The sequence below is a fragment of the Mobula hypostoma genome, chromosome 29 (genome assembly GCF_963921235.1).
Source record: "Mobula hypostoma chromosome 29, sMobHyp1.1, whole genome shotgun sequence".
In the NCBI taxonomy this organism is placed as follows: domain Eukaryota; kingdom Metazoa; phylum Chordata; class Chondrichthyes; order Myliobatiformes; family Myliobatidae; genus Mobula; species Mobula hypostoma.
The window spans coordinates 22,800,347-22,826,952 of NC_086125.1; the positions used below are offsets into that span (position 1 = coordinate 22,800,347).

Here is a 26,606-nt window from a genome sequence, read left to right on the forward strand (position 1 = left end):
AGTCTGGTGATAGTGCTAAGTTTAATAAACATTGGGGGAGAGGTTGACACCTATCCAAGGTGATGATTATCCAGCAGTTCGGTTAACGAGCAAAGCAGCTGCTAATGACCCATACAGAAAGGCTGATGTTTACTCTGCCTGCGTAGTCACTTGAAGCATGTCTAATAAGTCTGCTGATGCGGATACTTCGGGGCAGGGCCATTTTGAGAACCATGATAGCAAAACCAGGGGTTCAAATCAGTATGGTTTGTCACAGACTTCTCTAACTTCCATGTTACAGCAGGATTTGGGTAATAAAGCTGATGAGAGTAAGGTAGATGAGAAAGGTTTGTCCTTGTCAAGAAAGGAATTTATAGAGGAACAGAAGCGAGATTCTAAAATTGTGGTTTTAAGGAAGACAGCTCTCTCCGAGGATGATGATGATTATGAAGACACGTAGTCCTCTTTTATTGTCACTTAGTAATGCATGCATTAAGAAATGATACATTATTCCCTCCAGTGTGATATCACAAAAACACAAGACAAACCGAGACTGAAAAAACTGACAAAACCACATAATTATAACATATAGTTACAAACAGTGTAACAATACCATAACTTGATGAAGAAGTCCATGAGCACAGTAAAGTTCAAAGTTTCTCAAATGTCCCACATCTCACGCAGATGGGAGAAGGAAGAAAAATCTCCCTGCCATGCCGACCACAATCCGACTCTGAGTCATCCAAAAACTTCGAGCTCTGATCAGCTCTCCGACACGAGTACTGAGCGCCATCTCTGTCCGAATGATTCGACCTCCTTCTCAGTCGCCAAAAGCAGGCAAGACCGGGGATTTTGAAGCCCACCCTCCGAAAGTTCCTGACCACACACTAATGACAGCAGCGAATGGGCATTTCAGAAATTTCTCCAGATGTTCCTCTGTGCTTTCACGTCCATTCTCCATCAAATCAGAATTGTCCACGGCCCCTATTTAACAGATACAATATCATTTTTCACCGGAGAGCTGCGCACTCGCAGGCGCACCGCCATCTTCTCCTCCCGCCTTCTTCTTCTCCTGAATGAAATTCAGAAAGAGTCAGTAGGATATTATCTTAAGGATGGGGTGTTAATGAGGAAGTGGAGACTACCTACTGTGCCTGCAAGTGAGGATTGGACTATTGTGCACCAGGTGTTGGTTATGAAAGTTTACAGGGCTGAGATCCTAAACATGGCTCATAGTATGTCTTCAGGTGGACATTTTGGAGTGAGAAAGACAGTGAACAGGATTATGAAGGAATTCTTCTGGCCTAATTTAAGAACGGATGTTGTGAATTTTTGCAGGACTTGCCATACCTGCCAGGTTGTGGGGAAACCTAATCAGGTTATTCAAGTAGCACCACTTAAACCGATACCTGCTTTTGGTGAACATTTTTCTAGAGTCATAGTGGATTGTGTTGGCCCATTGCCAAAGACTGCAACTTGTCATTTTACTTGTTAACAATTAGGTGTGCTGCGTCTAGGTTCCCTGAAGACCTGCCTCTCGGAAATGTCCAGGCCAAGGCTGTGGTAAAAGCACTCATCAATTTCTTCACACTGGTAGGTCTGCCCAAAGAAATTCAATCTGACCAGGGTAGGAACTTTACTTTGAGAACATTCCAGAGGATAGTTGGAGAACTGGGAGCTAAGCACATTGTGTCATCTGCATATCACCCAGAGTCCGAGTGAGCCTTGGAACGGTTCCACTTCACTCTAAAGACCATGATTAAAACATATTGTGTGGAAAATGGAAAAAACTGGGAAGAGGGGGTTACCCTACTCTTATTTGCTGTTAGGGATTTGATTCAACAATCATTGGGGTGTAGTCTGTTTGAGTTTGTTTTTGGTCACAGGCCCAGAGGACCTTTGACCCTACTCAGAGAACAGTGGTCTGGTCCAGATGTGTCAGTGTACTGGATTATGTTTTGAAATTTCGAGAAAGGCTTGTGACCTTGCAAAGCAGAATTTGCAAAACTCCCAAATTAAAGTGGAACACTGGTTTGATAGGATAGCACCTGTGAGTATGGTTATGAAAACAAACGGAGTCGTGGAAGCTGGTAATCAATACCGGATAATTTTAACAAGCTGAATATAGTATCAACAAGATTTGAGAATTCCTTTATTTTGAAAAAACATTACTGACAAGGTCCATCAGTTGGAGCCAGCACAGCAAAAACAATTGGTAGAATAATTAGCAAGTATAAAGATTTATTCCCTGACATTCCAAGACAGTGCACGGCTGCAGTGCATGAGGTCATTGTAGGCTCAGCCGAGCCGACCAAAAAGCATCCCTACAGAATGAATTTAGAGGAAAATAGAATGGTTGAACAAGAAATTGGAAACAAGAAAGAACAAGGAAAGAGAGTGGTGATTGTATCGATAGAGTGGGAAAGGTTAAATACCTTACAAAGATTGTCCTGTTGAAAGGATATTGGTGTGTTCCTTTGACAGAGAGGGCTAAAGCAGTATCTACATTTGTCACACCTTCTGGGCTGTATGAATATAATGTTTTACCTTTTGGGATGGAAAAAGCTCCAGGGACATTCCAAAGGATGATGAATTCAGTAATTCAGGGTTCAGAAAATACAGGGGCTTATATCGATGATCTGGTTGTATGGAATGACACGTGGGAAGAGCTTATTGCGGCTGTTAGAAAAACTGTTTGAAAGGCTGTCCAATGCAAATCTTACTGTGAACCTCGCTAAGAGTGAGTTTGGTCATGCTACTGTCACGTATCTTGGCTATGTAGTAGGCCAGGGCCAACTGGCTCCTGTACAGGCCAAGGTTCAACCTATTGCTGAGTTTCCCGTTCCGATGGGCAAGAAAGCTTTAAGAAGGTTTTTAGGAATGGTTGGGTATTATCGTAAGTTTTGTAAGAACTTTGCTGATATCGCACTCCCCCTAACAAAATTACTAGGGAAGAGTGAAAGATTTGTATGGAGTGACCTTTGCCAGGAGGCATTTGAATGCCCGAAAACCATCCTGTGTTATTATCCTGTGCCCAAGGCACCTGATTTTAATAAACCATTTTTGATCGCGGTAGGCGCTAGTGATGACGCTGCCAGGGCAGTATTATTGCAAAAGGATGATAATGAAATTGAACATCCAGTAGCTTATTTCTCAAAGAAATTTAATGTGCACCAGAAAAATTACTCTGCTGTTGAAAAGGAGTTGCTATCACTTATTCTGGCTTTGCAGCATTTTGAAGTCTATGTTTGCCCTGCCCAGAAACCATTTGTGGTTTACACGGACCATAATCCATTGGTGTTTTTAACTAAAATGAAGGATAAGAATAGAAGGTTATTAAACTGGAGTCTGATCTTGCAAGAATATGACCTGAAAATAAAATATGTAAAAGGTACTGACAACATTATATCTGATTGTTTATCCAGATGTTAAGTTAGAAGTTGTACATGTTTTGCTCTGTTATCTGATAATCATACATGTATTGTTTCAAACTTTGTGATCTACAGTAAAACTAAAAACTTTACTGCTTCATCAAACTTTTTCCTAAAAGGAGGAAGGTGTGACAGGATCCTGAATTATCCCTCATGAACTGTGCTTACTAATAAAATAGCATTAGTTAATAGCAATACCAAACTCCAAGGTGTTCTCCATTTCTGCTGGCTCTTTAACCCGTCACGGGGTACGTGACACTGCTACATTAGGCAGAAGGTATAGCAGCCATAAGTCCCACACCATCAGGTTCAGGAACAGTAATTACACTTACAACTATCAGGCTCCTGAATTGGTTTGGATAAATTAACTCACCTCAACTCTGAACTGATTCCAGATCCATTCAGACCCACTTTTAAGAACTCAGCAACTTATGTTCTCGGTATTATTTATTTTGATTTCTACAATTTATCCTCTTTAGTGCATTGCTTGTTTGTCAGTCTATGTTTAAGTATAATTTTTCATAAATGCTATTGTATTTATTTTCCTGTAAATGTCTGTGAAAGTTAATCTCAGGGTAGTGTATGGTAACATACACATAATTTAATAATAAATTTACTTTGACTTTTTTGATCATTCAGTTCATGAACTTACCAGCAAAACCCTAATCACTCCCTCACCATGACAACACTATGACTCCTTAGCACTGCAGTAAACAGTTTCTCTAAACTTCTAATTATAACATACTGTAATTGTTTAATCTGATGCACAATATGCTACCCAAAACAGCAAATTCCACAGCATAAGTCAGTGATAATAAACCTGATTTTGTTTCTTTTCTTTCTTGGATAGTTTGATAATTAATGCTTAATTTATGTTTTTCTTGTGAGTGTTGTGTAACTGATGCAATGTGCCTGTGATATTATTGCAAGTATGTTTTTCATTGCACTGTCCATACATGAATTGTACGCATGACAATAAACTGGACTTTGATACATTGTGCAACAGAAAATGTGTCGAACCGTTCGCCACCCATTTCAATTCTACTCCCCATTCCCATTCCAGCATGTCAGTCCCTGGCTTCCTCTACAGCCACAATGAGGCCACACTCAGGTTGGAGGAGCAACACCTTATATTCTGTCTGGGTAGCCTCCAACCTGATGGCATGAATATCGATTTCTCAAACTTCAGGTAATTGCTTCCCCCTCTCCTACACCATTATCCATTCCCATTTCCCTCTCTCACCTCATCTCCTTAGCTGTCGATCTCCTCCCGCCAGTGTTCCTTCCCCCTTCCCTTTCCTCCATCGTCTTCTGTCCTCTCCTATCAGATTGCCCCTTCAGTTCTTCCGCCAATCAACTTTTAGCTCTTTCCTTCACACCTTCCCCTCTCCTAGTTTCTAAATATGCCCGCAGGAAAAATAATCTCAGGGTTGTATGTGGTGTCATGTATGTACTCTGACAGTAAATTTTACTGCAAGCTTTTAACTATCACCTGCCACTTTTTACAACTTCCTTCCCTCCTCCTACCTTCTTATTCTGAAATCAGTACCCTTCCTTTCCAGTTTTGATGAAAGCTCAGCCTGAAATGTCAAGTGTTAATTCCGATTCATAAATGCCGCCTGACCTGCTGAGCTCCTCCAGCACATTGTGTGTATCACTCTCGATCTCCAGCATGGTGCAGTATCTCGTGTGTCTGTGTGGCTGACTGGCGCCCCCAACTGAGCTTTATTGATACTGCAGCACTTTTTGCCATTAATTCCAATACATGAATGCTCACCAACCTGCAGGTAATGGAAGGAGTTTTTCTTTTATGGTTCTCGGATCTTATTGTAGCTTGTATAACATTTTCTTCTTGTGAAAAATGTCTAACTTAGAAATATTGTAAGAACCTGTACAGGTTTCCATCTGGTTATACAGAATGCATACAGAGACAGACTATCGAGCCTGTGGCAGTGTTTCTCTTTCTGAAAGTTCGCTCCCACTATCAGCCCATCATTCTGTCCCTTTATCCATCTTTCCTCTAAATTCTTCAATTCCATTCACCCCAACTCAGAGAGAGTTTCCGCATATTGTTCAATCGATAGGTAAAGAGGTTTATCCAAGGGGTACAGCTGTATAAACCACAGGATATAAGAGCAGAATTAGGCCATTTGGCCCATTGAATCCACTCTGCAATTCAATAATGACTTGATTTTTAAGACCACCTTCTCCCCACAACACTTAATAGCCATTACCAATCAAGGGCTTAACAATCTAACAAATACACACAATGACTTGGCCTGCACAGCTACCTGTGGTAACAAATTCCACCATTGAGTCTCCACTCTCTAACTTCGACAAATTTCTACAGATGAGTAGTGGGGAGTATATTGGCTGGCTGCATCACCGCCTGGTATGGAAACCCCAGTGTCCTTGAACTCTCACCAGCAACCTGTCTGGATGTCAGGTGCTTGTGAGGGGGAATTTTATCCAGGTCCAGTGCTTGAGTGGAAAAAGGCAGCACAAGATTGCAGCAGTTTATCTGATCTTTGCCCAGTGACCAATCAGTGTTGGGGATTGATGAGCAAGTGCAAATTCAAGGCAGGCAGGGGAAAGTGTGAGTGGATAGAGTCTAAGTGGATAGAGTTAAAGTGGTGAGGCTTCAGCTCATCAAGGCTTCAGTGAAGAGAGTCATCAGTGAAGAGAAGGCAAAAAAAGCTCTCAGTGAAGTTTTTTTTTGCCCTTCTTTGTTCTACATCCGTTCAGTGAGGACAGTAGAGATGCCAGACAGGATGGGATAGAGATTGTCAAATGTATAGAGGAGAGTCTCCTTCATCAATATATAGTCCTAACTAGTGGGAGTTCAATGCTAGATCTCCTGTTAGGGAATGAGACAGTACTGGTGACAGAAGATTGTGTCAAGCAACACTTTGCCTCAAGTGGTCACAATGCCATTAGTTTCAAGACAATAATGGAGAAGTTCTGATCCAGGGTAGAGATTCTAAATTGGACAAAGGCCTATTTTGATGGTATCAGAAAGGATCTGAAAGGTGTGGAATGGTACAGGTTGCTTTTGGGCAAAGGTGTACTTGCTAAGTGGGAAGCCTTCAAAAGTGAAACACTCCCATCTCAGTTCATCTCAATGACAGTGAACTTCAGTGTGGAGTTTGTCCAAAAATTTATCAGTTAGTAGGTTAATAGGTCGTTAGGCTAGGGTCAAATCATGGGATTGCTGGGCAGTGCAGCTCAAACGGTCGGAAGGGCCTGTCCCACACTATGTCTAAATAAAATTCATAAATTAATTGAAGTTTTATAGTTACAGAGAAAGTGCAGAGCAGAGAGAGGGGTAGATTGTGAGATCGAGTTAATCCATATTGTGCTAGGGGACCATTTAATAGTCCTTTAACTATGGGATACCTGTGATTGTCAGTGATAACAATCATCAATGAAGATAATTAGTTGGAGGAAGTCTCCACCTCCACCTTCTTCTTCCTCTACCTTCTTCAGACCTAGTCACCTGCTGACCTCCCGTGCCAATGCTCCGATCTCAGTTCATCTCGGTGTTAGTGAAATTCACTCAGGTCCTGCATGGAAACAGGTCTGAAATATTGCAACACTGGCACTCAGGAGGTGCTGAAAATGTGTACAACATTCTGTAAAATGTGTGTGGTACAGAGCGTCTGCCTCAAGGTGCCACTGTCCCAGGTTCAATCCTAACCTCGGAACTTGGTCAGTGTGGAATTTGACAAAAGAGAGCCACAGAATGATAACCTCAGTAATGGACCCACCTCGACACATAATCAAACACAGACTCATGTAGGAAACAAACCAAAATATAACCACACACTAACAATGATGATCCCATCTCCGATATATTACCACACCTCTGACCAATCATAACTCCACCCCGAAAATATAACAACACCCTGGCGATTGATGGAAACACGCCACACGCCTGACCAATCATATCTCCACCTCCAAAATATAACAACACTCTGACTGTAGAATAATTGTTGGTGCAGATGGGTTGGTTTGAATATCTCAGAAACTGATGACGTCCAGGGATTTTCATACACAGCAGTCTGTAGAGTTTACAGAAAATGACGTAAAAAGCAAACAAAAAAGATCCATTGAGCGGTAGCTCTGTGGGCAAAAAACCCTGTTAACGAGAGAGATCAGAGGAGAATGACCAAACTGGTTCCAGCTGAAAGGAAGGCAACAGTAACAACAGAAAACCACACCATGTTCCACTCTTGTACCTAATAAAGTCACCACGAAGTGTGTAACAACACACCTGACCAGTAGTGGAGAAATTGCAAAAAAAGAGGCGCCAGACTTATCAAAGTCCAAGTTCTTCATGCACAACCGTTGGGGCTCAATCAATTCGTGACGACCACCCAGACCCTGTCGACTCAAGGCTCGGGACCACCGGAAGTGATCGACCGGAGCCTCTCCGCACATCCGCCGTCCTCGCTGTCTCTCCTCCGACTCCCCATCTCTCCACCGTCCTCCCCGTCTCTCCTTCGTCCTCCCCGTCTCTCCTCCGACTCCCCGTCAAAAACCCCGTCCGCCGTCCTCCCCGTCTCTCCTCTGACTCTCCCCCAAAAACCCCGTCTCCCCTCAGACTTCCTGCCAAAACCCTGTCCCCAGTCATATGAGACAGTATTATCATCCAAAAACAAAACGATACATGACCACCCATTGGCTAATAGCATCCTGCTATCTGTATTAACCCAAGCAACTGTCTAGCTAAAGACTTCTCAGCATTTAACATAACAAAGAAGCATTCCCCAGTATAACATAACAAAGAAGCCATTTTAAATTTAACATATAAAAAAGAAAGACCCCGTACACTCTCCCCCGACCAAATAAAAGTCATGCCCTCACGACATTAACAGGGTTCACCAGTGCTCCTTGTAAAACACAAAACCCAACCCAGGTGCGTAAAGAAGTGATGTAACTTCCCAGGGCTGTAGAGATCACACCCTATTCTCCCGGCGTTGTATAATTCAACCTCTCTGGGGGGTGCCTACTCCTCTGAGACCTCTGTACTTCCTCTGCTGACTCTTCCTGTTCAGACGCCCCAGGTGACACCCCAGGCTTACCTGTTGGACCCTCACCTTCACGGGGACCCCTCAGCACCTGTGAGCCCTCTGCCTCAGGTTCTGGCTCCATCCTCTCCTCCCCCAGTCCCGGCTGTAATACAGGCGGCTCTGCAACACCCTCCCTCATTTCCCATAACTCAGTGAGGGAAGGGCCAGGAGCCTCTTCTCCCGGCACTGGGGAATCAGCGAACTGAAACAGGTACCACACGTCCGAATCATCAGCCCCACTCATAGTCTTCCCCCAAAATCTTTGATCCCATGTCCAATCAAGAACCTATCAAACGCTGCCTTTAATACACCAACCAACCTGGCCTCCACAGCTGCCTGTGATAATAAATTCCACAAATTCACCACCCTCTGGCTAAAGAAATTTCTTCGCATCTCTGTTTTAAATGGACCCCCTCTATCCTGAGGCTGTGCCCTCTTGCCCTAGTCTCCCCCACCATGGGAAACATCCTATGCACATCTACTCTGTTCAAGCCATGCAACTTTCGAAAGGAAATAATACAGGAGTATCACCACGGTTTGGATATGGCCCAAGTGCAGAGTGAGAGATACTGAAGCAGGTTGATAGTTCACAGACTTTAATACGAACAGTGTTAAGGGGAAAACAAAACAATAAACGCTAGGACAAAACAGGGCCGTTAACTAGAACTCTCAACGGAGAACGAAGCCTACACTATGGCTGAAAAGGACATCTAAACACTATACAAATACCGCTAGTCTTCAGAGTCAGTTGATTTGAAAGTCCAGTATCTCAGGGAAGGCCAGATACACAACAGCAGCAAAGCATTGCTATGCTCTGTCCAAGTCTCAACAAGCACCACGACGACAAGAATGGAGTTAAATACTATCAGGCTGAATAATAATTACCCAACACGTGCAAATTCACAAGCGCAATTGCCACATCTACTGCGCTGCTGAATCCGTGGTTGTGACAGGGCCCCCCTCTCGAGTCATAGCCCCTGAGACGCCACAGAGCTGTGTCCGCTGGAAGTCCCGGATCAGCGACTTGTCCAAGATGTCCTTCGCTGCGAGCCAAGTACGTTCCTCTGGGCCATACCTTCCCAGTCCACAAGGTACTGGACCTTACCACGTACCTGGTGAGATAGAACATAGAACATAGAATAGTACAGCACAGTACAGGCCCTTCGGCCCACAATGTTGTGCCAACCCTCAAACCCTGCCTCCCATATAACCGCCTACCTTAAATTCCTCCATATACCTGTCTAGTAGTCTCTTAAATTTCACTAGTGTATCTAACTCCACCACTGACTCAGGTAGTGCAATGCACGCACCAACCACTCTCTGAGTAAAAAACCTTCCTCTAATATCCCCCTTGAACTTCCCACCCCTTACCTTAAAGCCATGTCCTCTTGTATTGAGCAGTGGTGCCCAGGGGAAGAGGCGCTGGCTGTCCACTCTATCTATTCCTCTTAATATCTTGTATATCTCTATCATGTCTCCTCTAATCCTCCTTCTCTCCAAAGAGTAAAGCCCTTGCTCCCTTAATCTCTGATCATAATGCATACTCTCTAAACCAGGCAACATCCTGGTAAATCTCCTCTGTACCCTTTCCAATGCTTCCACATCCTTCCTATAGTGAGGTGACCAGAACTGGACACAGTACTCCAAGTGCGGCCTAACCAGAGTTTTATAGAGCTGCATCATTACCTCGCGATTCTTATACTCTATCCCTCTACTTATGAAGGCTAACACCCCATAAGCTTTCTTAACTACCCTATCTGCTTGTGAGGTAACTTTCAGTGATCTGTGGACATATACCCCCAGATCCCTCTGCTCCTCCACACTACCAAGTATCCTATCATTTACTTTATACTCTGCCTCGGAGTTTGTCCTTCCAAAGTGTACCACCTCACACTTCTCTGAGTTGAACTCCATCTGCCACTTCTCAGCCTGCTTCTCAATCCTAACAATGTCTCTCTGCAATCTTCAACAATCCTCTGCATTATCCACAACACCACCAACCTTTGTGTCATCTGCAAACTTGCCAACCCACCCTACTTCCCCTACATCCAGGTCATTAATAAAAATTCACGAAAAGTATAGTTCCCAGAACCGATTCTTGTGCGACACCACTAGTTACAACCCTCCAATCCAAATGTACTCCCTCCACCACGACCCTTTGCTTTCTGCAGGCAAGCCAATTCTGAATCCACCAGGCCAAACTTCCCTGGATCCCATGCCTTCTGACTTTCTGAATAAGTCTACCATGTGGAACTTTATCAAGTGCCTTACTAAAATCCATGTAGATCACATCCACTGCACTACCCTCATCTATATGCCTGGTCACCTCCTCAAAGAACTCTATCAGGCTTGTTAGACACGATCTGCCCTTCACAAAACCATGCTGACTGTGCCTGATCAGACCATGTTTCTCTAAATGCCCATAGATCCTATTTCTAAGAATCTTTTCCAACAGCTTTCCCATCACAGACGTAAGGCTTACTGGTCTATAATTACCCGAACTATCCCTACTACCTTTTTTTTCTTTTCAAATCTTTTTATTATTTTTTTCCAAAATAAACACGAGTACATCAAAGTAAACAACATTTACAATGTCTCAAGAAAAAAAAATTATATAAACATTATATAAAAGCCTACTACCTTTTTTGAACAAGGGGACAACATTTGCCTCCCTCCAATTCTGCAGTACCATTTCCGTGGACAATGAGGACATAAAGATCCTAGCCAGAGGCTCAGCAATCTTTTCCCTGGCCTCGTGGAGCAGCCTGGAGAATATTCCATCAGGCCCCGGGGACTTATCCGTCCTAATGTACATTTGTATTTTAACAACTCCAATACCTCCTCTCCCTTAATATTAACATGCTCCAGAACATCAACCTCACTCATATTGTCCTCACCGTCATCAAGTTCCCTCTCATTGGTGAATACCGAAGAGAAGTATTCATTGAGGGCCTCGCTCACTTCCACAGCCTCCAGGCACATCCTCCCACCTTTATCTCTAATCGGTCCTACCTTCACTCCTGTCATCCTTTTGTTCTTCACATAACTGAAGAATGCCTTGGGGTGTTCCTTTACCCTACTCGCCAAGGCCTTCTCATGCTCCCTTCTTGCTCTCCTCAGCCCCTTTCTTGCTACCCTATATTCCTCAATAGACCCATCTGATGCTTGCTTCCTAAACCTCCTGTATGCTGCCTTCTTCCACTAGATTTCCCACCTCACTTGTCCCCCATGGTTCCTTCACCCTACCATTCTTTATCTTCCTCACAAGGACAAATTTATCCCTAACATCCTGCAAGAGATCCCCAAACATCGACCACATGTCTATAGTACATTTCCCTGCACAAACATCATCCCAATTCACACCCGCAAGTTCTAGCCTTATAGCCTCATATAGCCTTTCCTCAATTAAAAATTTTCCTGTCCTCTCTGAATTGATTCTTTTCCATGATAATGTTAAAGGCCAGGGAGCAGTGGTCTCTGTCCCCCAGATGCTCACCCACTGAGAGATCTGTGACCTGGCCCGGTTCGTTACCTAATACTAGATTTAGTATGGCATTCCCCCTACTCGGCCTGTCAACATACTGTGACAGGAATCTGTCCTGGACACACTTAAACTCTGCCCTGTCTAAACCCTTGGAACTAATCAGGTGCCAATCAATATTAGGGAAGTTAAAGTCACCCATGATAACAACCCTGTTATTTTTGCACCTTTCCAAAATCTGCCTCCCAATCTGCTCTCGGTATCTCTGTTACTACCAGGGGGCCTATAGAATACCCCCAATAGAGTAACTGCTCCCTTCCTGTTCCTGACTTCCACCCATACTGACTTAAAAGAGGATCCTGCTACATTACCCACCCTTTCTGTAGATGTAATAGTATTCCTGACCAGTAATGCCACCCCTCCTTCCCTTCCCCCCTGAAAATCCCTTTTGAAGCACTGAAATCCAGGAATATTGAGAATCCATTCCTGCCCTGGTGCCAGCCAAGTCTCTGTAATGGCCACTACTTCATAATTCCATGTATGTATCCAAGCTCTCAGTTCATCACCTTTGTTCCTGATGCTTCTTGCATTGAAGTACACACACTTTAGCCCTTCTACCTTACTACCTTTACACCCTTTATTCTGCTTCTCTTTCCTCAAAGCCTCTCTATATGTTAGATCTGGCTTTACTCCATGCACTTCTTTCACTGCTCTATTGCTCCAGATCCCATCCCCCTTGCAAATTAGTTTAAACCCTCCCGAACCATGCTAGCAAACCTACCTTCAAGGATATTGCTCCCCCTCGAGTTCAGGTGCAACCCATCCAATCTGTACAGGTCCCACCTTCCCCAGAAGAGATCCCAATGATCCAAAAATCTAAAACCCTGCCCCCTGCACCAACTTCTCAGCCACGCATTCATCTGCCATCTCCTCCAATTCTTACCATCACTATCATGTAACCAGGAAGCACCGCACAGTATACACAAGGGAACCATCTATCAGGCGGGGAGGAGGGGGAGGTTATCGGCCCAGGGCAGAGGTAGTAACCGGCTTGAGCTGGGAAACATAGAATACTGGGTGGATCCTTGGCGATGCTGGCAGATGCAATCTATACGACACCTTGTTGACAGCCTTTTCCACTACAACCGGACCCACGTAGCGTGGTGCCAATTTCCGATTCTCGACTTTCAGGGGAAAATCCCTTGATGCCAACCAGAGCCTCCTATCCTGGCTTGAATGGCTTTACCTGTCAACGGAGCCGATCAGCCTGCTGGGAATGCAGATCAATTTTGGAAAATATTGTTGCTCCCCGGAGATGTTCAAACGCAAACGCCAGCAGGCGAAGAGGGTAGCAGTTCTTCACAGTGATGCTGTTCAGGGGCCGATAATCAATGCAGGGACGGAGCTTCCCATCTTTCTTGCTCACGAAAAAGAGGCCCGCTCCTGCCGGCTAGGTTGACGGACGGATAAACCCCATGCTGAATACCTCCTTAATGTATTCCTCCATGGCCACCGTTTCAGGACGAGAGAGGGAAAAGAGCCGGCCCCGGGGAGGACTAGTGCCAGGTAGGAGGTCCATGGCACAGTCGTATGGCCGGTGTGGGGGCAGGGTGGCGGCTTTTCTTTTACTGAAAACATCAAGGAGATCCGCATATTCAGCCCGAATCCCAGACAGGTCTACATCCTTAGCTGACACAGGAGGGGGATTCATGGGATGGAGTTTGAGCTGGACCCAGACAGGTAGACAGGCATGCTGGTCCCCACTCTTGGAGTACCTTCAGAGACCAATTGATCTGTGGATTATGTCGGGATAACCAGGGCAGATCAAGAACCAGTAGCAGTTCAGGTGAATTAACCAGATAGAAAGATACTTCTTCATGATAGTTGCCTTCAAGTACCAGTTGCAGGGTTTGGGTGGAAAGCTGGATTTGACCGGTTCCCAAAGGTGGACCGTTCAGCGCCTTGACGTTGATCTGCTCTTAATTCCCGAGTTGGAAGTCCCCATCTCTGAGCGACAGAGATGTCCATAAGAAGATTCCCGGCTGCACGGGACTCAATAAACGCCTTAAGTTCATGGGTCTGAGACCTCCACGACAAGGAAACTGAGGGCGTTACAGAATGAGGGGAAGCTGACTGAACAGAGAACCGACCCGTCAGGATTCCCCTCCCTGCTGACGGGTATTCTCTTTTACTGGACGCTTGGAACATACCGCCCGGAAGTGTCCTGGATCTCCACAGTAAAGGCAGGAACCTGTCCTGCGGCGCTGCGCTCGGTCCTCCTGAGACAGGCGCATGCGCCCCACTTGCATAGACTCGTCGGTGGTTTGGGTGCTGGGTGGTGAGGGAGGGGGAGAGGGCGAGGAAGGACGGTGATCTGGTGAGGGAGGGGGAGAGGACGAGGAAGGATGGTGATCTGGTGTGCGTTGGAAGTTTGAAACATTCTTTCCCTGCGCCACTCAGTTACCCGGTCGTCAACTCGATTGGTCAGAATAATCAGTTTATCCAGACTATCCTGCTCGTCCTGCACAGCGATCTCATGCGGAACCCCTGCATTCAGATCACGCTGGAAGGCAGTTATGAGGGATCTCATTCCATCCCGTCTCTAGGGTATGGAATTTGACTGCATAGGCTCTCACCGTTCCTCTGCCGTGGTGCAGGTCCAAGAGTCGGTGGGCAGCCTCCTGACCCCGTTCTGGAAGATCAAAAACCCTCCTTAACTCCGCCATGATATGTCGGAACGACTGGGTTGCGGGGTATCCTTGCTCCCATAAAGCGTTGAACAGGCTGAGTGGAGGTCCGTCAAGAAGATTGACCATGTACGCCAACTTTCGCGCATCATCACCAAAACGACCAGGCTGGGCTTGGAATGTCAGCTCGCATCGAGTAATAAAATTCCTGCAACCATCGGGATCACCAGAATATCTGCCTGGTTGTGGAATACTCAGTTCCCGAACGGCCGTGGGAGTCGGCTCTGGTCCGGGAGCCGGAGCATTAGTAGCAGAGATTGTCGGCGCAGCAGAAAAGGAGGACCTGCGAGATGCTGGGAATGGGATTGAAGCGGCCTGAAGCTGCTGAATTGAGCTGGCGAGAACGTTAATGGCTGTCAGCTCATGCTGGCTGTTCACAGTAAGTTCGTGGACGGCGGCCATGAGTGCGGAAATCGCTAACACCCGAGTCCAATTGTCTGTGGTGAGCTATTGAATAGCTGCGGCTAGGGACGATACCTGTTCCTCCAAGTGAGACTGAGCTTGTCGGCACGAGGTTATCTGCCTCATTGCCTCCGTTACTTCACTGAGTACGGATTCCATTGCCTGTAGTTCATCTCCTACCTGACCAATGAATCTCACAGTCAAGTTCAGCTGCACTCTCTCTGCTGGGTCTATCTTTCTGGTCGAGATTTGTTGTCACCGCGGTTCAGATATTGCCCAAGTGCAGAGTGAGAGACACTGAAGCAGGTCGATAGTTCACGGACCTTAATACGAACAGCGTTAAAGGGAAAATAAAGCAATAAACGCTAGGCCAAAACAGGCCAGTTAACTAAAACTCTCAGAGGAAAACCAAGCCTATACTGCGTCTGAAAAGAACATCTAAACACTATACAAATACCGCTGGTCTTCAGAGTCAGTTGATTTGAAAGTCCCATATCTCAGGGAAGGCCGAATACAAAACAGCAGTGAGACGTTGAGATAAGCACTATGACGACAAGAATGGAGTTAAATACTATCACAATGAAATAATAATTACCTGACACGTACAAATTCACAAGTGTAAATGCCGTATCTACTGCACTGCCGAATCCATGGTTATGACACAGGAAACTTGTTGACTGCCATCGAGTCATCCTGGACTCATGGTAACTCTACAGATAGTGTAATTATCCGTAGGGTTTTTGTGGCAAGATACAGAAATAGATTACCAGGCCTTTCTTCCACACAGATACTGGTGCTGCCCAGTTGGAACCAGATCAGATTGGAACTCAGGACCACCCACCTCAAAGTCCAGTGTTTATGCCACTACACCACTGGCCAACCAATGATGAACCAATCCCAAATATACCATTGCCAATTACTGACACACCCATAACGTATAACTACACCGCTGACTATTGATAGACCCACCCGAAACTATAACCACACCCTGACAAATGATGCACAGACCATGACCAGTAATAGAAACTTCCCCCAAATCGTACCACAACCCTGAACAATGATGCATGCACCATGACCAATAATAAGCACCCCCCGAACATGTAACCACACCCCTTGTGCAATGATGGACATACCCCCCCACGAAATATAACCATACTCCTTGACCAATGATGGACACACCCCCAACATATAACCATGTAGATTGTCACAAGTATAATAACAGAAGCACTTTCAGTTTTAGAAAAACCGTATCAACTTATTTATTGAACACCAAAAACCAAACGCAAACAGTGGTAAAATTACTTTCCATAATTACATCATAATATCAGAAAAACCTTTTCAAATGAGCACCATTCAATGCTGGTGGTTGTGAACTAGGTGCATATCTGCCAATTATGTTACCCTACACAGGCACTGCCAAGAATTCACTAAAACTGGAGTTAGGAGCATGACCGGAGCTCGGGCGAGCGGCCTGACACAGGTCCTATGTTCCATGGGTGGAGGAACAGCTGAGGCCTCTGGTTGTGTGGACTTGCTCAAAGTCATGTCGTAAAAGCAAGGGCATGATAGCAGAGTCCTCCAAATCTTGGAGGGCCAGTTTAAGGCGATCTAACAAAATGTATTCCTACTTACCCCTCTTATCTTTGATGATTTCTTTTCTGTCAGTTCCAAAACACGGAACGGGCTATTTTAAGGAGTTGGAAGGGGATGTTGGTGTGTGTCATGTTGGACGAAACAAATGAGTAATGTAGGTCAACAGGAATCCAAGAGTGCTGTATACCATGATGGGGGTAGGAATATGTGAGAAATTGAATTTACTGAGGGTGGAGGGGAACGCTGTTGACAGGCAGACCAGACGGTCGTGGCTTCAGGAATAAAATCACCTGGCACTCATAACGGCTGCCTGTATACCAATTCAGCCATGGTCAACTGGGGGTCCTCTTTTGGAGCTATTCTGAGCCCCAGCAGGACCCACGGAAGATGATCATGCCAATATTCATCCATCAGGGAAACCCTCAGAGCAGACCTTAAGGAGTGATGAAACCGGTCGCGTAGTCCATTGGGTTGTAGGTGATACACCATGATATGATGTAATCTTTCACCAAGGACTGGCAAGATTTGGGGACTGTGGTCAGAGGAGGTATCAGCTGGGGTGCCGAACTGAGCAACTGAATGCCCAAGCCATGTCAGCAGCCATTGTTGATGTTAGAGGGACGATCTCTGGCCACCTGGTGGTACAGAACACCATGGTATGGAGGTGAGCAAAAATGCAGGAGGAGGGAAAAGGACCACAAGGTCCACATTAACATGGTCAAACTGTTGCTCAGGGACCCCATAAAGTGCCAGTGGCCAGCGATGCCTGAACGTGATGATTAATTTCACACACTGCACTCAGGCTGAAGTCCAATCATGCAGTCCTTTCTGAGGCTGTGCCACACAAACTTTAGTGCAACCAGTTTCCCTGATGCCTTCTGACCCGGATACCAGAGGCCGCGTATGGAGTCAAAAACAGCCTGCCTCCATTTCGTGGGCCCTCTGGGACGAAGGTTACCGGTTGAGACGTCACACAGGAGAGAAACTCCAGCTTCCCCGAAATTAATCTCCGCCAACCGTAGGCCCGTGATTGCTGTTCAGTGAGGCTGGACCTCTGGGTTAGTAGCTTGGTAGGCTGCAAAGGCAACATAATCTGTGTATGGCCTCACACACACAGCTGGGAGTCTACAGTACCTCCAGAAAAGAGGCAAGATCACTACGTGTCATGGCCAACAAGTACTGGAGAACTAACACACTTGATCCTGAATCTTCCTTTCACCTACTTTTGATCAGAGCTACCTGACAGGGAAGGTCAGATATATTTTTTCTCTCAGTTCTGTGGGTGCTGAGACAGATTATCTTCTCTGGCTACATTAAGCAAACTCAACCCAAGAAAGTTCAGTCTCAAATTATATCCCTCAGGTGCAATTCTCAGGAAGCTTGAACAAGACTTTGCTGGGAAGCATTGATGAAAGAATTATCATCAGAGGCAGGGAGAGAGAGGATATTCTTTTTGCCACTGGATGCTTCACATTCCCTTACCTTTCCTCACAGTTCTTCAGATCCAGGTGCCTGGAGGGAGAAATGTGAGTGGGAAACCATTGGGGAAATTAGAAGCTCAGGATAATTCCTCAGAGCTTTATTGCAGAACTATTGCTGGAGAAAATAACTGTTAAATTTCCTGACCTTTTCCCATCCTTGGTGTCATCTCTATGTCGTTGTAATCCTCACAAGCCCAGCAGAGGTTGTCCTTCTCCTCCCTAAACTCACACCACATGAAGGTGTGGACAACAGACTCCCCACCTGAGAGTCAATGAAAGGAGTCGGTTGCTGCCTCTGTGTGAATCGATTTTTCCTGAGGATCGGCTCTGTATCCGGCCATCAAGCAATGTACACAGAGCTACCACATTCCCTCTGTCATGGTCCGGATCGGGGTCCCTTTAAATTTACTTTGTTTGTGTTACAATCCGGACCGTTGACTCCCTGTTTCCCTTTGGTTCCCTGTTTTCCCGTGTCCCTCGGGCTTGGTGATTAGGGGCAATTTACTCTCGGCTGAACCGGCAGTTTATAGTCTGCGGCTTTCAACCGTTCGGCGTGAGAGCGCTAAACAAGTCACCGAAGCTGGTGCGAGCCAATGGCATGTGGCCGGAGCAAGCCTAGTCTTCTCCCGAAGCAAATGCCAGCAAGCCGCCTTCTCTTGCCAGAGCGGGTCAGTCAAAGTTAACCCGCCGGGGTGAGACAAGAGCTCGCCGCTGCTTGGAGCGTACCTGCGTCCAGTTATAGTACTGTCCATCGTTGTGTGGTCTCTGTATTCATGTCCTGCGTCGAAAAGGGGTCCCGGCCCTGTACCCTGGAAGGGTCCTGACCCCGTGTCAAGAAGAGTCCCGACTCCATCCTGTATCTAAGAAGGATTCCTGGCTCAGTGATTTATGTCCAGTGTCTGAGTCTGTCCCGTGAATAAGAAGAGTCCCTGGCTCCAGAGGTTTCAAGAATCGAGTCCCTGGCTCCGGAGGTTTCAAGAATCAAGTCCCTGGCTCCGGAGGTTTCAAGTATCGAGTCCCTGGCCCCGGAGGTCCGCCTTCCGAGTCCTGGCACAGACCCTTAGTCCCAACCTACTCCAGGGCCCGAGTCCTTGTCCATAACGCTATTCCCGCTTCTGCTTTGCTCTCCTTGTAACGAGCAATAAACTCAATTTAGTTAACCTCACAAGACGTGTTTGTGTCTTGCATTTGCGTCTGCTCCCAGCGCCCCCATGTGACACCCTCAGTCAGGGGGATGGCTCTCCCTGTCCCTGGATATTTGTGCGGAGAATGCTGCAAGGTTGACCAGGCTTGGAACAACTTGACCAGTTCCGATCCAGAGTCCAGGCTGATGCTGGGTGAATCACCCCATTTTACTCTTCCTCTGGACGTGGCTTGGACTAGACGAGGTTCTTGGACGCGGCTTGGGCTAGAAGATGGAACTCCAGCACAGGATGATGGAACTCCAGCACCGGGCTGGGCAAGGTTCTCCTAGGCTGGGTGAGGAACTCCAGGCCAGGACTTGGCTCTTGGACTAGGCTAGGCTCAGCTTTTGGACTCGGCTCAGTTAGGCCTTTGGGTACGGAGCCGGGACTCCTCCTAGGTCGCAGGGCCGGGATGAATGCCGAGGTAACTCGGGGATTCAGATGGGGAGGTGAAGGGAACAGTCCAGCAGCCAGTCCTTGGTTTGCAGAGGTTTTTATGTGCCAGCCCAAAACGAGAATCAGGTGCCTCAATTAAGGCACACAATGGAACAAGGGAAAACAGGAAAACCCGGAATAAGCATCAATAAACCGGACTGTGAATCAGAATGTGGATTTCACAGACCAGACCATGACAATAGGATGGTATGGTGCTGAACTGAGGACAACACAGTAATGTAGTCAGCGTAACACTTTACAGCACAAGTGATCAGAAGATCAGAGTTCAATTCCTGACGCTATCTGTAATGAGTTTATAAGTTCTCCCTGTGATCATGTGGTTTTCCTCCAGATGCTCTGATTTCCTCCCACATTCCAAAAAGACATACAGGTCAGGGTTGGTAAGCTGCGGGCATGCCACATTGTTGCCAGATCTGTAGCAATGCTTGTGAGCTACCCAAGCACATGTTTGATTTCATTGTATGTTTCGGTGTTGTGACGGGGTCCTTGGCAGGAGGAGAAGATGGCGGTGCGACGCAGTGCCTGCAGCTCTCCAGTGAAGTGATATCGTATTTGTAAGTAGGATGCCATGCACAATTCTGATTTGATGGAGACAGACGTGAGAAGCACGGAGGAACATCTGGAGAAACTTCTGAAATGCCCGGTTCACTGCTGCTGCTACTGTGCGATTGAGAATCTCCAGAGGGAAGGCCCCAAAATCCTTGGCTATGCCTGCTGCTGGCGGCCAGGGCTGGGGTCAAAGTGCTCGGCAGAGATGGTGCTTGGTACTCGGTGTTCGAGGGCTGGTCGGAGGCTCGAAGTTTTTGGATGACTCTGAGTCGGACTGTGGTCAGGCATGGCAGGGAGAGTTTTCTTCCTTCTCCCATCTGTGTGAGATGTGGGACTTTCGAGAGACTTTGAACTTTTTTTTACCGTGCCCATGGCCTGTTCTTCATCAAGTTATGGTATTGCTTGCACTGTTGTAACTGTATGTTATAATTATGTGGTTTTTGTCAGTTTTTCAGTCTTGGTCTGTCCTGTGTTTCTGTGATACCACACCAGAGGAATATTGTATCATTTCTTAATACATGCATTACTAAATGACAATAAAAGAGGACTGCGTGTCCTCATAATCTAATCTAATTACCCCTGTGAACTGTGCTTTTGAAAAGAGAGAGAGTTGTTCAACACCAGACAGCTTGTTATTAAGAGAGAGGTGAAAACTGCTTTGACATGGTGTTATGGTTTCTCTGCAGCACGTTTACACTTTGCAAGGACACTGGCAGCTTCCAAGTTCATACAGAGAGAGAAAGGAGGAGCTGCTTGATGGAGAGTTGGTGTTCAGCATGATGAGATAAATAGAAGGTCAACTGTTAGACCTACAGACACATGCTTTTGGACACTGAGCTTTCTTGTGCCCACAGAAAAGCTGGGTTTTGGAGGATCGATCGGGTAGATCAATCAGTGGCTCTGACAGTGTGAAAAGGGTGTGACCGATGGGGAGTTATTCGTGTGACCGACCCTCGCCTGGGTTGATAATTCCACCACAGAAGAATGGTCCCCTTTGTTGTGGTCACAGTTGGTGACTTCTAAAGGATTTTGAAGGACAACGGGAAGATCGACGGTGTCAGCTCACCTGAAGACTCAAATCTCTCCCCCTCTCTCTCTGTCACTACTCAACTCAACACCACGAACTGAACTGAACTTTACTCATCATCGTAAGACTATCCATTTGCCCCTAGTCTTGAGAAGCTTGGTTTTCATATATTTCCACACTTACTTATATATAATCATTGCTAACCTGTTTGATTTATCTGCATTTATATTACTGTATTGTGTAGTTACTAATAAATACCATTAGTTAATAGCAATACTGGACTCCAAAGTGTTTTCCATTTCTGCTGGTTCTTTAACCCGTCAGAGGGTACGTGACAGTGTACATATGATTAATAAAGGTGATCTATATCTTTATCTTTATCTAAGGTGACTGGCAATTGCTGGCTGCTGTTGAACTGGAGGAAAGGATGGGACGAGACTGTAGAGATAGGAATGGACAACAGCAGAACAGGAGTGTGTGTGTCTGCAAAGCCTGGCCTGTCACTTGTGGGAGGGGGGGAGACATTGAGAGCTGCAAGAATGGGACAGCTGTCTACACCATAACAAATAGACTGACACAGAGCGGGTCCTCAGGAGGGGAAGGAAAGAAAACCCTTTCATATCAATGCAGCTCTCAGGTGGGGAGCCTGCAGCCCACAACTTCCCGAGGTCCAAGTTCAGAGAGCGGGAGGGCAACTTCTGGTGGACCTGTGAGAATTAGAGGGGCATGGAGACAGACCCCAAACACAGGCTTGAGGACCAGAGAGCTGACAATGAATTCACCAAGGTCAGAATCAGAATTGGGTTTATTACACTGACATATAGTATATCATGAAATGAATTGTTTTGTGGCAGCAGTACAATGTAAAACATAAAACATACTATATGTTATAAAAACAAATAAATAGAGCAGAAGATGAATAGTGAGGTAGAATTCATGGACCATTCTAAATCTGATGGCGGAGGAGAAGTAGCTATTCCTGAAATGATGGGTGTTGGGTTTCAGGCTCCTGTACCTCTTTCCTGAAGGAAAAAATGAGAAAAGGGCATGTCCCAGGTAGAAAGAGTCCTTAATGATGGACGCTGCACCACCTCTTAAAAATGAAGACCCGCATCTAATATTTTAGGAAATGTTTCTTCTTCTCCACCATCCAATTTCTGAAAGGTCTATGGATCCATGGACAGTACCTCACTATTCTCTTGTGCTGCTTATTTATGGATTTATTGTAAGCGAAGACCCAGAGAACAACAATAAACTCACCAAGATCCAGATCCCAAAGGAGGTAGATTTTCACTTTATGATCTCCACCGTTTCCCACTCCATCCAGAACCGAGAGGATGCAGGGGGACCATGGGTGGAGGAATGGTCTATGAAGGATGAGGTTACGGGGCAACACCAGAGGTGGAGTTAAGAGATGTTAATTGGACTGAGAAGGTCAGGAGGATGGGGATTGAAAGGAGAGTTAGTTAGAGAGAAGTAGGGGCTTAGAAGAGGTCAGGAATGGGTGTGTACCTCAGCAAAATAGCAACAACTTCAGTAGAAATGGGCCAGTAGCAATGTCCTCAACATCTTTAGTAGGGCATGCACAATGGAAGGAGTCTGTGGACAATAATGTCTTTTCCTATAATTCCTTGTAGGTGAACCTTAACTCACAGAACAGAGGGAGTATCCTTAGGATGAGAAGCCATTGACTTGGCCAAAAATAGGGTCTATGGACCAACAGAAAATCTCCTTCTCTGATTTTTCTAAGATTCCCATTTTACTGGGCCTCCTACAAGATACATTGGTGGGATGATGCGAGAGAGAGGAGAGGAAATTTGTGCTGGGATCTGGGAATCATTCCAGGGTCATCCGATCGGAGAAATTAATCCCTCCAGCACCAGCCCCCAGAAGCTGTGCTGGTTGTGGGGAATATTTGGGCTGAAAGGTGCCTTGTTTGGAGACCATGATCTGGTGTCTGTGGGCAGTGAAGGAGACAGCTGTTCCAGTGGGCTGTGCCAAGAACACATCTCATGGGTCTTCAGGTCAGTCAAGGACAGACCCCTGACGTAACATCTCTGACTCGTGTTGCCACACCCATCTTTCTGGTACGACCGGGGGCCATTCCCCTCACCATGTGATAATCCATGTACAACCATCTTTCTACAGTTCAAAATCTCATTCACTTTTAATTATTACACATTGCACTGTTAGTGCAATAGGGTTTATTTATTTAAGATACTTTTATTTTATGAATTCAACAATAAAGTGATTTTCAAGCATGCAGAAATTGGTAAATAAAGAGCCTTAATCCAACTAAAAAATATATCCATTTCTTGTACAGATGGTTTCAAAATGGATGTAGAAAGCAAGACTGACTGTGAGTTTCCATTTATAATGGCAGAAGAGGAGAAGGTGTGATGGTTAAGTGATGCTTTGCTACCCAACCACAGGCTAAAATCAGCACTTGAATGGTGTACATGTGTGTGTGTGTGCGTGCGCGCTTGCACGTGTGCATATGCCTTTCTGTGTGCGTCTGTGTGAGTGTATGTTTGTGTCTCTGCTGCACGTGTATTTCAGAGCTCTGTGTACATGTGCACGTTTGCCTTTTACGTGCGCCAGTGTGTGCACGTGTGCATTTGTGTGTATGTTTCTGCTACACATGTGCTTTCGGTCTCTGTAGTGAGTGTCTGCGTGTGAACATGAACTGTGCACATATCCAGGTTCTGTACCAATCTGCTACATGGGTTTTGTATCCGTTAAGAGTCTGGTGTGCATTGTGTACCTGATCTTTATGCCTAAGCTGTACAGATGCAATATGTTAGGTGATAGTCCGTGAGCCAGGACCCAAATTTAGGCCACTGGTACCATCTGGGAGGAATAATTCTTATAGTGAATTTTGGCAAGGTATACACCCCTAGTGCTAGAAAATATGTGATAGTGTTGCAGCAGTGATAGCTTGCATGGTGACCTCCATGCTATAAAACCATGATCCATGGTGCTTTGCCTATGATAAGATGAATTATGCCAGGTACCTGTCCCCTTACTTTGCTCAGATGACGAACCTCCCAGAGAAGAATCTTTCTGTGTATGAGGCCTTCAAGACAGGCCAATTCTCAGTGTAGCTGTCACGTAACAACCCCTTTGGGCAGATCCCCGTGGACCAGGCTATTGAAGCCACAGTGAACAAAGACACACAGACTCCTGGAGGCACATCACAGTTCAGCCTGAATGCTGGAGCTATCAAGCGTTAGTACGTAACAGCCAAGCACCGCAGTGCATTCCTGGGACAGCTAAGGGAGATGGTGCAAGGCAACAAATCAGAGCTTTGTCATGCGGAGCCACAGTGGCCAAGAATCTAGAAAGATGAGGAAGCAGTTTCAGCGGTGGGTAGCCTCATACATGAATAGGTCAACCTGTTTGCAGAGAAGCGGGACCTCATTAGCATTTCTATAGCAAAGGCAGCCCACAAGGACATTGTCTCTGACCTGATGAAGGCATTTGAGATTGGTGAGCAATGCTATATAACCTTCAAGGATGAGAGACTAGAGGAAGACCCACCAGCAAAGAAACTCCATGACTCAATGAAAACCAACAAGCTGAAAACATTCAGTGATATGTGTGAGAAGAGAGAAGTGAAATCAAATGGGAGGGCGATCATCTTGAAAGCAGACAAGTCTTTGTTTGGATGCATCATAGTGATGGCACAAGGGCGCACTCTACATATGGAGGATATCCTTTCTCATCTCCTTGGACCATTGCCTGGGCCCTGTCCACACCAGTAGGATTGCTGAGAAAGACAAATAAAGCTACTTCAGCCACAACCTTGCAGAAAAATGTAGCAGTAAAAGAGCAACTCCCAGGAAACTCTGCTACAGAGGTTGATGAATGAACTTGGTCCAAAGAGTGAAAGGTGATCAAGATACTTTCAGAGATATTGCCACAACAATTCTGGGTATGGCTTTGAGGGAAGGCAGTCAGAGTAGCAGAATAGATGTTGTGTTCGACACATAGAAGGAGAACTCTATCAAGAATAGTGAAAGATCTCTACGGAGTGAAGAGACCGGTCATGAGTTGCAAGGTATCACAGACACACAGATGGTGAGGCAGTGGAGGAGCTTCCTGACCAAAGTCAGTAACAAAAATAGTCTCATTAGCTTCATAGTCCATGAATGGAGGAAGATGGAGTACAGAGCAAAGCTACAGGAGAAGATTCTGTCTGCAACTGTGAATGACAAATGTTACAGAATCACATCTCAAGACAGTGAGTTGGCGTCAGCTCTTCAGTGTCAACAAGAAGAAGCAGATGGCCGCCTACTTCACCATGCTGCCCATGCCACTTGAGAGGGATATCAATCTGTAGTGATCTGCTCAGAAGACAGAGATGACTTTATCATGTCTTTAGCATTTTGTGATAAGATTGAGGCCCCATTGTTCCAGAAGTGTGGCACTAGAACCTGTACAAAGCTTGTAGACATCAGGAAGTTTGCTGCCACTGTTGGCATAGAGGTTTGTAGGGCTGTCATTGGGTTACACGCATATACAGGATGTGACACTGTAGGCGCTTTTGCAGGCAAAGGCAAGGCAAGTGCCCTATAACTTCTGACCAGCAACAGGGAAACTCAGGACACATTCTTAGAGTTGGGTCAGGAATGGGACCTCTCCCCAGAACTGATGGAAATACTGGAGGCATTTACATGTCCCCTGTATGCCCCAAAAGCATCGACCACCAAGGTCAATCAGCTCAGGTATCACCTTTTCTGTGCCAAAAAAGGTGAAATCGAAAGTCATCAACTCCCACCATGCAAGGACTGCTTAACAAAACATGAACAGCGAGCCAACTACCAGGCTGGTATATGGAGAAGATATTTGGAGAAGGACCCACAAGTGCCAAGCCCTGCTGGCAGAGGATGGAAGATGGAGAGAGAAGAGGAAGCTGAACAGTTGGTGGTGCACTGGATGGAAGGCCAGCCGGCACCCGATGCCATCCTGGATCTACTGGCCTGTAACTGTCCAAAAAAATGTTCACTCCCAAGGTGTATGTGTGTTGCAAATGGCCTCAGGTGTACTGACATGTGTAGACTGGCAGACTGTGAGAACCAAGCATCCACCACAGAGAGTGTGGAAAGTTCAGTTGAAGATGTGGAAGACTTGGAAAATTATTATGATTATTAATATGTTATGAAAGTATGGAAAACAAAGTATCGAAAGCAGTCTTTGATTAA

General features: G+C 45.8%; 1 protein-coding gene across 2 annotated transcripts in view; it reads right to left on the bottom strand.

Moving 5' to 3' along the window:
• Nucleotides 1-339: 339 nt before the first annotated feature.
• The window catches only part of LOC134339237 (adhesion G protein-coupled receptor E2-like), a 98,525-nt gene continuing 72,258 nt past the window's right edge, over nucleotides 340-26,606 (bottom strand). Inside the window, exons 19-20 of one of the 2 annotated variants that reach the window (XM_063035575.1) lie at nucleotides 9,368-9,594; nucleotides 340-1,051 (exon numbers count right to left, since the gene is read on the bottom strand). In XM_063035575.1, coding sequence (XP_062891645.1) covers nucleotides 9,499-9,594 — 96 coding nt within the window. In that variant the 3' untranslated portion in view covers nucleotides 340-1,051; nucleotides 9,368-9,498. Of the gene's footprint in view, nucleotides 1,052-5,128; nucleotides 5,192-9,367; nucleotides 9,595-26,606 lie in introns of those variants that run through there. The other variant, XM_063035576.1, reaches the window with a different exon arrangement.